At 43.1% G+C, this 13,127-nt stretch overlaps 1 protein-coding gene across 1 annotated transcript in view; it reads left to right on the top strand.

The window, feature by feature from the left end:
• Nucleotides 1–11,916, top strand: part of LOC108411766 (SUN domain-containing protein 2-like) — a 15,712-nt gene extending 3,796 nt beyond the window's left edge. Inside the window, exons 3-14 of the mRNA XM_017683500.2 lie at nucleotides 704–877; nucleotides 1,099–1,169; nucleotides 1,944–2,057; nucleotides 3,015–3,068; nucleotides 3,153–3,196; nucleotides 3,289–3,421; nucleotides 4,819–5,028; nucleotides 6,177–6,261; nucleotides 9,017–9,126; nucleotides 9,922–10,089; nucleotides 11,067–11,150; nucleotides 11,593–11,916. Of these exons, the coding sequence (XP_017538989.2) occupies nucleotides 704–877; nucleotides 1,099–1,169; nucleotides 1,944–2,057; nucleotides 3,015–3,068; nucleotides 3,153–3,196; nucleotides 3,289–3,421; nucleotides 4,819–5,028; nucleotides 6,177–6,261; nucleotides 9,017–9,126; nucleotides 9,922–10,089; nucleotides 11,067–11,150; nucleotides 11,593–11,709 (1,364 nt within the window). The 3' untranslated portion in view covers nucleotides 11,710–11,916. The remainder of the gene's footprint in view (nucleotides 1–703; nucleotides 878–1,098; nucleotides 1,170–1,943; nucleotides 2,058–3,014; nucleotides 3,069–3,152; nucleotides 3,197–3,288; nucleotides 3,422–4,818; nucleotides 5,029–6,176; nucleotides 6,262–9,016; nucleotides 9,127–9,921; nucleotides 10,090–11,066; nucleotides 11,151–11,592) is intronic.
• The last annotated feature ends 1,211 nt before the right edge of the window (nucleotides 11,917–13,127 follow it).

Here is a 13,127-nt window from a genome sequence, read left to right as displayed (position 1 = left end):
CTGATGTGGTGGTGGTGTGTGTTAGCGTGTGTTGTGCTGGTCTGAGTGGATCAGACACAGCAGTGCTGCTGGAGTTTTTAAACACCTTGGTTTCACTGCTGGACTGAGAATAGTCCACCAACCAAAAATATCCAGCCAGCAGCGTCCTGTGACCACTGATGAAGGACTAGAGGATGACCAACACAAACTGTGTAGCAGATGAGCTGTCGTCTCTGACTTTACATCTACAAGGTGGACTGACAAGGTAATAGAGTGGACACAGTGTTTGAAAACTCCAGCAGCACTGCTGTGTCTGATCCACTCAGACCAGCACAACACACACCAACACACCACCACCACATCAATGTTACTGCAGTGCTGAGAATGATCCACCACCCAAATAGTACCTGCTCTGTGAGGGTCCATAAAGGTCCTGACCACTGAAGAACAGGGTAAAAGGGGCTAACAGAGTATCAGAGAAACAGATATACTACAGTCTGTAACTGTAGAACTACAAAGTGCAGCTATACAGTAAGTGGAGCTGATAAAGTGGACAATGAGCGCAGAAACAAGGAGGTGGTCAGAACGTTATGCCTGATTGGTGTATTAACACAGTACTAACTCATATAAACCCACAATTTGAACTCCTTTAGCTACTTTTACAGCTCATATAACTCACTTTAGCTCTTAACTCTCATTAAATAATCCTGTATTGTGGTTTCAGGGTCAGGCCCGGTCCTGCACAGCCCTAGCCACAAGATGGGGGATTCTATGCAGCTACCCAGCAGCATGGTGACCCCATTGCATGACCTCTCTCCCCCTGCATTTACCTTCGGTCCCTTCACAAGCACAAGGAAGGCCTTCCTCCTCCTCACCCTCATCCTCGCACTGCTTTTCGGTGAGTCTGCAGAGACATTCCTGAATCATCACAGCTCAAACGATGTGGCAAAACAGTGATGTTGACCACACGCTGACAGCCGGTCATGCTGACAGACTTGTATAGGTGTTTGGTGATGATTTGTAAAATGATTACCGGTGTATTTGTAGCATGTTTGTCCATGACGGCTGTTTTACTGTCCGGCACGTTGTTGACCTATGCGTTGTTGTTACTGCATGCAGGCTTTTGCTACTGGAATCTTTCTGTGACTGTCCAGCTGTGTTGTCAGGAGACTGTTCGTCCCCCTCTGCATGTGAGTACAGTCATCTGTGAATAGTTAATCGACACAATTTACACTCATATAATGATTGTTACACTCAGCGTCCACTTTATTAGGACCACCTGACTTGTATGTCCACTTTGTGAGCTCCACTGTGAGATCCCTGTTCTTTAAATAAAACAGGGTGCCCACTCACACCCGACTGTCATCCCATTGATTGGAAGCACCTGACTCTAATTTCACCTTCAAATGAACTGCTAATCCTACAGGATCACATACGTTTGCCACTCACTGGGTTCTCTTTATCTACTTTTAGGACTTGTGTGCAAATCTGATGATGTTTTAGGTCATATTTATGCAGAAATATAGAAAATTCTAAAGGGTTCACAAACTTTAAAGCACCACTGTAAAAAATGCTGAAGTCTTTTAAATGTAATATGTGATAATGAATGTGTTGCCTCCGTCCACTTCACTGGAAGCTCCACAGTCTACAGTCAGAGACTGTTGGGGTCTTTTTGGCTGGTCATATATACTGATGATAATGATATGGAGATATTGCACTAACAACAACAATCAGTATATTATATATTTATATATTTACAGACAGGGAGAGAAAGACAGATGTTACTAGTAGTTACTGGATGCACCACAGAGCTGCTGCCTCAGTGCTTCTCTGTGAATTAACATAATAAAAGTTGACTTCTGGCCCTGCTAATTGCTGGCCAGAAGGAGGGGTGATGTCATAAGTATCCTGAAATCTTAGTCATGCTAGTTTTAATCCATCTGTTTCTTTGGCGCCCCCTACAGGACAGGTTACACTATGGCAGTCTGTTGGCTCTGAAGAACAAAATACATGCTGATCTGAGCAAACGGCAAGCCAGATGGACGGAGAGTAGAGCTAGAGCAATGGAGGATATGCTGGTGAGAGAGAGGATGGGGGATTAGAGAGAGAGAGAGAGAGAGAGAGAGAGAGAGAGATAGAGATAGTGATAGAGTTAGAAAGATACAGTGTGAGAGAGAGAGAGAGATAGAGAGAGAGAGAGAGAGAGAGAGAGAGAGAAAGAGAAAGAGAAAGAGAGAGAGAGAGAGAGAGAGAGAGAGAGAGAGAGAGAGAGAGAGAGAGAGAGAGAGAGAGAGAGAGAGAGAGAGAGAGAGAGAGAGAGAGAGAGAGAGAGAGAGAGAGAGAGAGAGAGAGAGAGAGAGAAAAAAAATGAATTAAGGTTATATGGTTGGTTAGTGTAGTGGGTAACACCTCTGCCTTCTACACTGTAGACTGGGGTTCAATCCCCACCTGGGTAAACACCCTACACTGTACCAATAAGAGTCCTTGGGCAAGACTCCTAACACCACCTTTGCCTGCCTGTGTAAAATGATCAAATTGTAAGTCGCTCTGGATAAGAGCGTCAGCCAAATGCCGTAAATGTAAATATACATATCAGTACTCCTTTGATGTGTCATTGTTTAGTCTGGCTGTGTTTTGTCTTTGATGTTGTTGTTCCTTTGTTTTTTTTTCTAGCTGTTTAGCCTTTAGCCTGCTAACTGTACCAGCAGTCCTGTTTAACAGCCTCAGTTTGCTGATTAAAGCCCTCCTGATGTTACAAAGGTTTTGAAATATTAAGCATTGTAAAGTATTTTGCTGCTGTGGCTCATAAGCAGCTCTTGATTTCTGGGGGTCTGTTAAAAAGCGAAGCGCTGATGATGTCTGGACAAGTTCTGCTGCTGAAGTTCACACTGATGTTCACTCGATCCTGCACCCCTCAGAGGGCTCATCTGACGCACTTCCTCTTAGCCAATAAAGTAATAAAACAGCCCTGAAGACCCCGATGAACTCAACTTGTGCTCTTCCTTTTTCTTCTGTCATTCTGTCCATCGTCTCAGGGGGAGATCAGGCAGCTTAAGGAAGACGGACAGAAGCGGAAACTCGAACAGAAGGTGAGAAAACTAAACACGCAGTGACTGAATGTGCTGTCGGTAGTGTTTAGTCTCTAACCTGATGGTGTGTGGTTGCGTGTGTAGAAGCTGCAGGCGGATCTGCAGGACCTGAGGGTCCGACTGAAGACGTAAGCGTCTCTTCTGCTTCTTTCTTTGTTCAGACTCTTTAAACCCCATATTATACATGTGGCTATTTTACATTGCCTTTGTCTCCCCCTAGTGTTCAGTCAGAGCATGGGAGCATGTTCAAAGAGCAGCTGAATGGGGTCCTTCATGAGATTTCTGATCTGAGATCAGAGGTATCGGACCTCCGGTCATCATCTGAACTCCTCAGTGATGGACTGGACGCAAAGGTAAAGACTACACACACACACACACACACACACACACACACACACACACACACACACAAACAATGTTCTATTTTTCATTTTAAAATCCTCAGTGTCCATCTGGGAAGTTCTTGAGCAGCTTGTGTGAAGCTTGGCCTGTTAACACAAGCACCGAAATAAGAGAGATGATCCACATCACCACAGTGGTTCCGTTTAAATTTTTTAAAATTCCTTTTTTGAGGGTGATTTTCCCGAATTTAGTCATTTCCAATTTAGCCCAGTAGTTAGGACTGTAGCATCACCATAGATTGAACTCACAACCTCCTAATGACAGGGCCAACACTCTTAAGCCACTTGTCCTTCTGGGTCGTGGGGGTGCTGGAGCCAGGCAGTCGGTCAGTCCAGACAGTCAGTCCATCACAGGGTAAACACAAAGACATACATCTAGAAGCAGTTTAGTATCTCCACTTGGCCTGACTGCATGTCTTTGGACTGTGGGGGGAAACCCACGCAGACACAGGGAGAACATGCAAACTCCACACAGAAAGAAGTGGCCGCCCGGCCGGGGAATCGAACCCAGACCCTTCCTCCTTTCTGCTGTAAAGACTAAGATTTTCTGTAATGAAAGTCTCACTATTTGAAGTCATATTTAACCTGGTGCTGCTGTGAGCTGTGGGATGACAGCAGTGCAGTAATGACGGTGAATAAATGCAGCAAAACTAACAGGCAAAAACTCTCATGTGAGGCTGCAGTAAGGTTAGTGTTAACGTTGGCACTAATTGAATCAGTTGAGTCACGAGTCATTCAAGAGTGACTTTGAGTTGAGTCTCGAGTCATTTAAAGGTGAGGCAGGGTTGAATATCGATTCGTTTAAAGGTGAGTCAGAGTTGACTCGAGTTAATTAAGGACAAGTCTGAGTTGAATCTCAAGTCTTTTAAGGGGAGTTGAGCCACGAGCCAACCATCCATCCATCCTTCCATCCATCCATCCATCCATCCATCCATCCATCCATCCATCCATCCATCCATTTTCTAAGCCGCTTCGAGCGAATCTGAGTCGAGTCACGAGTCTTGCCCAAGTTGAGTTGTGAGTCTTTTAAGGGTGATTCCAAGTCAAGATGCGAGTCATTTAAGGGCAAGTCTGCGTTGAGTTGTAAGTCATTTAAGGTCAAGTCCGAGTCATGAGAAATTTAAAGCCGTGTTCCAGGCATGATGTTTCACATGTTGTATATCTCTATTCCAAGTTGAATACGAGTCATTTTAGGGCAAGTCTTGAGTTGAGTTGCGAGTCATTTGATGGTAAATCTGAGTTGACTTGCGAGTTATTTAAGGGCAAGTCTAGTACAGCTCTAGTCCTTTTGCTGACTTGAGTCACTGCCTCTGAATAGAATAATATTACTTGTCTCTTTTCTGCTGTAGTTGAAGGCCGAGCTCTCTGATTGGCTGCTGCAGCAGCTGTCTGGGTCAGTTGACCCTGAGCAGGTTCTAGTGACGCATCCTGACCTGCAGAGGGCGCTGGATACCATGGAAAAGAGGATAATGGACAAACTGGGAGAGGAAATGAAGAAAGAGAAGAGAGACATGAGAGAGACCCTGCATGAAGAAGGAGCTGGAGCGGTCACCATAAAGGTGTGTGTGTGTGTGTGTGTGTGTGTGTGTGTGTGTGTGTGTGTGTATTAAGTCCTTTATGGGGAATGATGTCCCAAGGCTGATGACATCTGGCTGCTCTCCTTGAGGAAAAATGCTTTATATTCCTCAAAACCTGCGGATTTCGTTCAAAAAAGTTTAAAAGGCCAGAGTTTACCTTTTAGTTGATGTGGTTACAATGAAAACTGGGTTGTGATGTGGCAAATATTTTCATAATAAACAACATTATTGTGGTTGGTTAGTGTAGTGGTTAACATCTCTGCCTTCTACACTGTAGACTGGGGTTCAATCCCCACCTGGGCAAACACGCTACACTATACCAATAAGAGTCCTTGGGCAAGACTCCCAACACCGCCTTGGCCTATTTATGTATAATGATCAAATTGTAAGTCGCTCTGGATAAGAGCGTCAGCCAAATGCCGTAAATATAAATGTAACATTATCACCACATTTAGATTTCTTTTCCAGCCAAGAAGTTCATATTGGAACTGACTGACTGCATAGAAACATATTTCACAAGTAAAAATATTTTTTGCTTCAACATTTAAGTTTTAAAATGAAACTATTTCACTATTTAAAATGAGATGACTGGCACAAATAGAGGAATACAATAAGGTATAATGGGCAGAATGCGCTAATAACCAACCAGCTGCTTATACTAATTCATCTAAATCTGTGTTTTTATGATCCGTGCAGTTGTTCAGTGCTCTGTAGGTACTGAAGATCTTTATGATATGGTGGAAAAAGTATATATGTCATCATATCACCCTCACTTCCCTCCAGTTTTGCATGTCCACGTACACAAGTCAGCCGTTCTCACATATGAAACACGTAGATTTGTGGCTTATGTACATTCCTGTTTGAGTGCTTGAATGGCTCTTGAGACAAATAGCCGTAGTCTGTATATATAGTTCAGATACGTTTCTCCCAAGTGGTGTGTGTGTGTGTGTGTGTGTGTGTGTGTGTGTGTGTGTGTGCGCGCGCAGTGAGCATAATGTTTATGGCTGGGCGTTTTTTCTCAGGACCTCTTTGAGCCGTGTTTATTACCCACTTCTGCATTGTGTAGCACACATGCTGTGCTGTTTATACCGGGACACAACGGGACGTGTTTATGCTGATTTATGTCACAGGATGTGGAACAGATCGTCCACAGAGCGCTGACTCTCTACCAGGCTGATGGGATCGGAATGGCTGACTATGCGCTGGAATCTTCAGGTAAGCCAACACTGAGTGTGTTTACATGTACTCGATAATCTGACTACAATCGGATCTCTGCAGTTATCTGTGTAAACAGCACGCTCTGATTTCTTAATTCGGAGTAATCGGAATTAAGAAATCTGAGCTGGATTTTAGCTCAGTAATCATTTCACAGTGCATGGTGACTCTTACTCTGATTTCTTTCGTCTGCACAAGCGCGAAAACAGAGGGCGGTACCGGAAATAAGCGAGAAGCATCAAATCAAATCAAATTTATTTGTGGCGCTTTTTACAACGGAAGTTGTCACAAAGCAGCTTCACAGAATTCCAGTAAAGACAAAGTTTTAGCATGAATGTAAAACCCCAAGGTGAGTAAACCAGGGGCGACGGTGGCAAGGAGAACCTCCCTCAGAGCTGAGGAAGAAACCTTGGGAGGAACCAAGGCTCACAAGGGGGGGAGCGTCACCACGAGATGTGGCAAATCACTTTTGGACCAACACTGAAACCAAATAAATGCCTGACAGAATGAAGGACTTACGTCCTTCGTCTTCTAGAGTTTACATCAGTTTACATCAAAACATTGATTTGGCTGCATGAGTAGAGCTCGATCGTTCAAACCTGTTACCAAAATTATAGTTAAAAAGTTTAATTATAGTTAAAAAAAAGAATCCATATTCAGATTTTTTTTAATGTATGTAATCTATATGATCATCAGTAGTTAGCATGTAACGTGTCAAGCTGATCTCTCCTGAATGCTGCTCATTTTAGGGTAGGTTTGCAGCCCTGTTACCCAGTCCTTAACCTCCAAATGTTTTCAATGAAAATGGACTGAAACAAATATGTTAATGAAAACATTTTAAGTCGTGGGTTGGAGGTTAGGGAACTAGCCCTAGTTCAATCCCCAGTGCCGACAGTCCATGACTGAGGTGTCCTTGAGCAAGACACCTAACCCCCAACTGCTCCCCGGGCGCCATGGATAGGGCTGCCCACTGCTCCGGGCAAGAGTGCTTACTGCCCCCTAGTGATTGTGTGTTCACTAGTGTGTATGTGGTGTTGCACTTCATGGATGGGTTAAATGGGGAGGTGGAATTTCCCCATTTGTGGGATAAAAAAATTATCACTTAACTCACTTAATTTATCATCTTAATGAGGAATATGATGTGTTCAGCCCTGTTATCCATGCTTCAGCCCCCTTATTCAGTCATTTATGGTGAAAACCAGCCCTTGTGGAGTCTGATTTGACCGCCTGGGGTGGGAAGGTATCATTTTCTGACTTTGAATAACATTTTGTTAAAAAGCACCAAAGAGAATCACTGCTAATGGAAAGTCCCAGCTAAGTTACTAATATCATGCTGGAAATAAGAAGCAAAGCTCGCCTCCCTCTGACTTCAGCCAAACTATTTATGAGGTTTGTGTTTATGTTTTCAGCAGTGATTCAGATCTGTTTTTAGATGGTAGTTTGACCATCAGTTTAGCATATTTTGGTCTATACCCACCGGGAGAGATGGAGTCTGGTCTTATATGGTTGCAAATATAGATATAGAACATACCTAGATGCTGCATTGGGTCCCGCCAGTGCCGCCATGTTGGGGAGGTCAACATCGCTGCTGGACTGCATTCAGTACCATTACAGAGCGGCAGTTTCAGAAAGATACAGTCCAGAATTCCACTATTTCAGGAATACTGCTCTCAGTAAGAGGGATATGATTATATAACGGAGGGAACGCAGTGATGCACGCTCATGTTGGTGTGATGTTTGTGTAGAGATGGTCGTGTGGTTGGTGAAGCTCAGAGAACCTGTTGATATGGTTGTTTTTCCTCTGGTTTTATATGAAGTTTATTTCATTTAACAGTCTATTCAGGGGATCTTAACTTGATGTAGTAGTGACGGTTAAAGCTTTGTAGCTGGGTAAGTTACAGCGTTCATTAATCCGTGTAGACATTCATCATAGATTAGCGTCAGCACCTTCTTACACGAAGCTGAAGTTAGATTCTTATTTTTCAGCTTCATGTTCGAATTGTCCCATTCCACCTTAAATTCTGTAGCTTCAGACATCAGAAAGTGACTCGAACAGGAAGCTGGCGAATAGGAAGCCGACTTTAGCTCCGACCTTCTTACTGTGTTTTGGGGGTTTATTTTATTGTTATGTGTATTAAGATTAGAAGTGATTCACTCACTGATGGATTTGCTGATGTGTGTGAGTTTGTGTTTAACGTCAGGCGCAGACCGAATACTGTCCTGCCGGTCAGGACGGATAATTATCACGATCAGTTATTAAAGATATAAAATCTACTGTCTGAGGATTATAACAGAACAGATGTGGTGAAAATGGGTTGAGTAATAAGGAAGATGTGGCTGATTTAATCCTGAGACTCTTCGCCTCTCAGTACAAGTGAGTTTGTTCACAAGTGGATCTTGACCTCTCCAATATGGCGGGCGCTCAGACGTATCGCCTCAGATAGAGAACGACAGACAACGAGGCATCTGTGTGGTTCTCTATGGCTGGAAATAACTGTCCAGTGGCGTTGCCAAGATGGCCATCAAGTGAACAGACTCTGTATAAGGACTTTGCTCATACTTAGCGTTAGCAGGTTAGCTAACGCAAATGAAAATATGTCAGTTTTCTAAAGAGAAAGGCAAAGTTAAGATTATTTTATGGCTTAAGACGTGTTTATAATATTCATATTAGAAGCACACTGAATATATTCTGATTTAGAGGGTATACGTGTGTGTGTGTGTGTGTGTGTGTGTGTGTGTGTGTGTGTGTGTGTAGGAGCGAGTGTAATAAAAAGCTCTGAGACGTATCTCACCAGGACTGCGTACCTCAGTGTGTTTGGAGTCCCTCTGCTGTACCGCTCTGAAAGCCCTCGCACCGTCACACAGGTAACACATACGTATACTCATCCACACAAACAGCCATGTGTTACTTCATTCATTCATTCAAGCGACACTGGAACAAAACGTAGCTGACTTAACCCCTTAACAAGCCCCCCCTGCAGGCCCAAAACTTTATTACACATTTTTATAACCTAAGAATAGCTCCATTGGATGGTTACTCAGTAATAAGCCTTATTATGAAATAAACCTGGACTGTTAGGGTTTAGGTTAATGTTTGAGTTCACAATGGAAAGACAACGTTCGTAACATTAACTCGGCTAGCACTAAACTAAGTTACCGTTAGCATAGCAATGGTAAAAATAATAGCTAGTGTTATTAATTAGGTTTAGCATGGTAGAAATAATACCTAATGTAATTATCTGTAATCAGCATGGCAGGGATAATAGCTAGTGTTATTGGTATTAACCAGGATTAGCATGGTGGAAATAGCATCTAGTATCATTAGCTAGAAGAACAAAACTAGTCCCTAACCAGCATTAGCACGTTAGCAAACATTATCTAATGAATAAACGAAAGCAGTTTTAATTGGCGCCAAGTTATGCTGAATTATGCTAAACTTTTAAGGACCAGCAAAGTGGGTGTATTTTCCAGGCTTGTCGCTGAACCTGTGAGGACATGTTAATATGCACAATGAGACATTAATGGACCTGCAGTTACAACCGTAAACACACACTGTCCTCACAAACGGACGCCCACTAAATCTACTGCGCCGTAGACACACAGCCATGTTAACGGTCAGAAGCTGTTTCATATCTGTGGTTTGTGTTTGTGGGATTCCAGCCTGGACTGTATCCTGGTAAGTGCTGGGCCTTCCGTGGTTCTGAGGGCTTCCTGCGGATCTCTCTGTCCTACCCGGTCCAAATTACCCACATCACCCTGGAGCACGTGCCGCGGGTCCTCTCGCCCACTGGAAACATCAGCAGCGCCCCAAAAGACTTCGCTGTTTACGTGAGTCGACACAAACCCTTCATAACCTCACGTTGCTGTTACAGTAGTTTTACAGTGATGCTGGCAGGATCTGCTTCCCCAACTTTTTGCTTGGAATTCACTCGTAACTTGGAATCACAAATGAAAATGCAGTGTGATTGTGCAGCTTAAGCAATTTGCAGGTGGTTGCTAGGGTGTTGCTCGGTGTTGGCAACGATATCACAGGTGGTTGCTTGCAGGTTGCTAGATTGTTGCTAGGTGGTTGCTGTGGCATCCCAGTTGGTTGCTAGGTGTTTGCTGGTGGTGGCTGAGGTACCGCACATGGTTAATTGGGTCTAACTAATGGACTTGCTTCATTGTAATGTAAGCTGAGTGCACAAACCTTTTCTTCCCATTCATTCTACAAGAAAAAATCCAGAATTTAATGATGATTACGTGAAACTGTACATCCGATTGAAGCGATGTACACAAGCACATCATTCCCGATTAGACTAAACTGTATGGGGTTGGAACGGTGCTGAAAACTTGACAACTGCTAAGAAATTGCTGGATGGTTGCTATGGTATCCCAGGTGGTAATTAGGGTGTTGCTATGCAGTTGCTATGATATCTCAGGTGGTTGATAGGATGCTGCTAGGTGGTTGCTGTGGTGTTGCTGCATGGTTGCTGTGGTATCCCAGGTGGTTGATAGGATGTTGCTAGGTGATTGCTATGGTATCCCAGGTAGTTGATAATGTTGCTAGTAGGAGATTACCATGGTTTTGCAAGGTGGTTGCTATGGTATCCCAGATGATTGATAGGGTGTGGGTAGGTGGTGGCTATGGTATCCTAGGTGGTAGCTAGGGTGCTGCTATGCAGTTGCTATGATATCTAAGGTGATTGATAGGGTGTTGCTATGCATTGGCTATGGTATCCCAGGCGGTTGTTAGGAGGTGTGACTATTTCAACTGGGCTCAGGTCATTATATGGCCACTTTATAATATGTGCTTGTTCCTCCAGGGAATGACTAAGGAGAATGCAGAACATCTTGGAACATTCACTTATGACCAAGATGGGGAACCGATCCAGACCTTCAAACATCCGGTTCGAAAAAAACAAAACAAAATTTCTTTTATATAAATTATTTTTTTGATATTTTTATAGTAAATAACTTATAAAATGTAATGCTATTCTGAACTATACACCAAAAAGGGTTTTTTGGGAGCAACTAAGAGTTATTAAATTGTAAATATTATGCTGAAGTTATCTGTTTACAGTCCTTTCTTTATCATGTTATGTGCCTCAAGATTTCATAACCACTTTTGAAAAATTGGGTCTTCTGGATGTTAATGTTATTATAATGTGATTCTATTCTAACCTTATTCTGTGTATGAATTTAATTAGAATTTTATTCTGGATGTATTTCATCATTTTCCAGCTTCCTGACTGGTGTCATATTCAAGTACACACTCAGTTCATACACAGTGTGTCTATTACAGAGTAATAGTGATGTATGACATCACTGTGGGGGCTGTTGTGTGTCCAGGACTCTCCGAGTGAGGTGTATCGGGTTGTGGAGCTGCGGATCCTCAGTAACTGGGGTCACCCGGAGTATACCTGCATCTACCGCTTCAGAGTGCACGGACAGCCCTGGACCACCTGAGAGACAGACAGAAGGAAGAACGGAGGAATATTTAAATAAAAAAGTCCTGTCAGCATAATCGAATGAGGTGAAGTTGAGGTCACTGCAGTCACTTGAGGTCAAGCACTCGATATTTCTTCATTATTCTTGCTTTCTTTCTTTTTGCTTGATTGCTTTCACCAAACTGTGACATGCTGGAAATCCAAATAAACATTGTTGTTCTTCTTATTCTTATTATTAATTCAGTGTGCCTTTAAGAGGAATACCAGCAATGCTAACACAGGTATTAATAAATGAGTGCTAAGAGCCATTAATTATCAAGATTAGCATAATTTGATTAATCCCAACCAGCTTCTAACTTTGTCATTTATAGCATTAGCAGTTTCTTCACCTACTCCTTTAAGTAGGTCGTAATGATTGAGTTCAGGTTTTTCAGCCACACCCATCACTAACAGGTGTATAAAATCAACCACATCGTCATGCAATCTCCATGGACTCCATGCTGAAGAGCTCAGTAACTTTAAACATGTTACTGTCATAGGATGTCACCCTTGACACAAGTTCAGTTCAGCCTGCTAGATCTGCCCTAGACAACTGTAAGTGTTATTGTTGTGAAATGGAACAGCTCAGCCACAAAACAGTAGATGATGAAAATTCACAGTGCTGAAGCGCTCACATAGTTGCTTATCCTGTGTTGTATTGCTCACTATCAAGTTCCAAACTCTGGAAGGAGAATCAGCACTATCACAAGATCACTATGTGCAATGCCAAGCGGTGGCTGGAGTGGTGTTAAGCACAGAGCCACTGGACTCTGGAGCAGTGGAAACATTCTCTGTAGTCTGATGGTCGAGTCTGGGTTATACCAGATAAACGCTACCTACTGGAATGCATAGTGCCGACAGTAAAGTTTGGTGGAAAGGGCTGTTTTTCATGGTTTGTGTGCCTTAGTTCCAGTGAAGGGTGATGTTAATGCTACAGCATACAAAGACACTTTAGTCAACTATATGTTTCCACCTTTATGGCAACAGTTTGGAGAAGACCCCTTCTTGTTCCAGCATGACTGAGCCCCTGTGCACAAAGCGAGCTCCAAAGACATGGATTGATGAGTGCTGTGTGTAAGAACTCCAGTGACCTTCACAGATCCCTGAACTCAACCCTACTGAATGCTTCTGGGATGAACTGGAATGATTGCGAGCCAGGCCCTCTCGTCCAACATCAGCGTCTGACCTCACAAATGCTGTTTTGACTGAATGAGGCTGTTATAGCTGCAAAGGGGGGCCAACTCCATATTAATTAAGTCGTGTAAGTATTAGGTATGGTGTCCGCATACTTTTGGCCAGGTGGTGTAGCTAATACAATGGAGTCAAATGTTTAAACATTAGCATTCACTTCACTGTTGGGTCTGAGATACATGTAATATAATGTAATGTAGGTAATTG

This window comes from Pygocentrus nattereri, chromosome 25 (assembly GCF_015220715.1).
Source record: "Pygocentrus nattereri isolate fPygNat1 chromosome 25, fPygNat1.pri, whole genome shotgun sequence".
Taxonomy (NCBI): domain Eukaryota; kingdom Metazoa; phylum Chordata; class Actinopteri; order Characiformes; family Serrasalmidae; genus Pygocentrus; species Pygocentrus nattereri.
The sequence above is the reverse complement of the archived record's forward strand: the minus strand, read 5'-3'. Positions and strand labels throughout refer to the sequence as shown.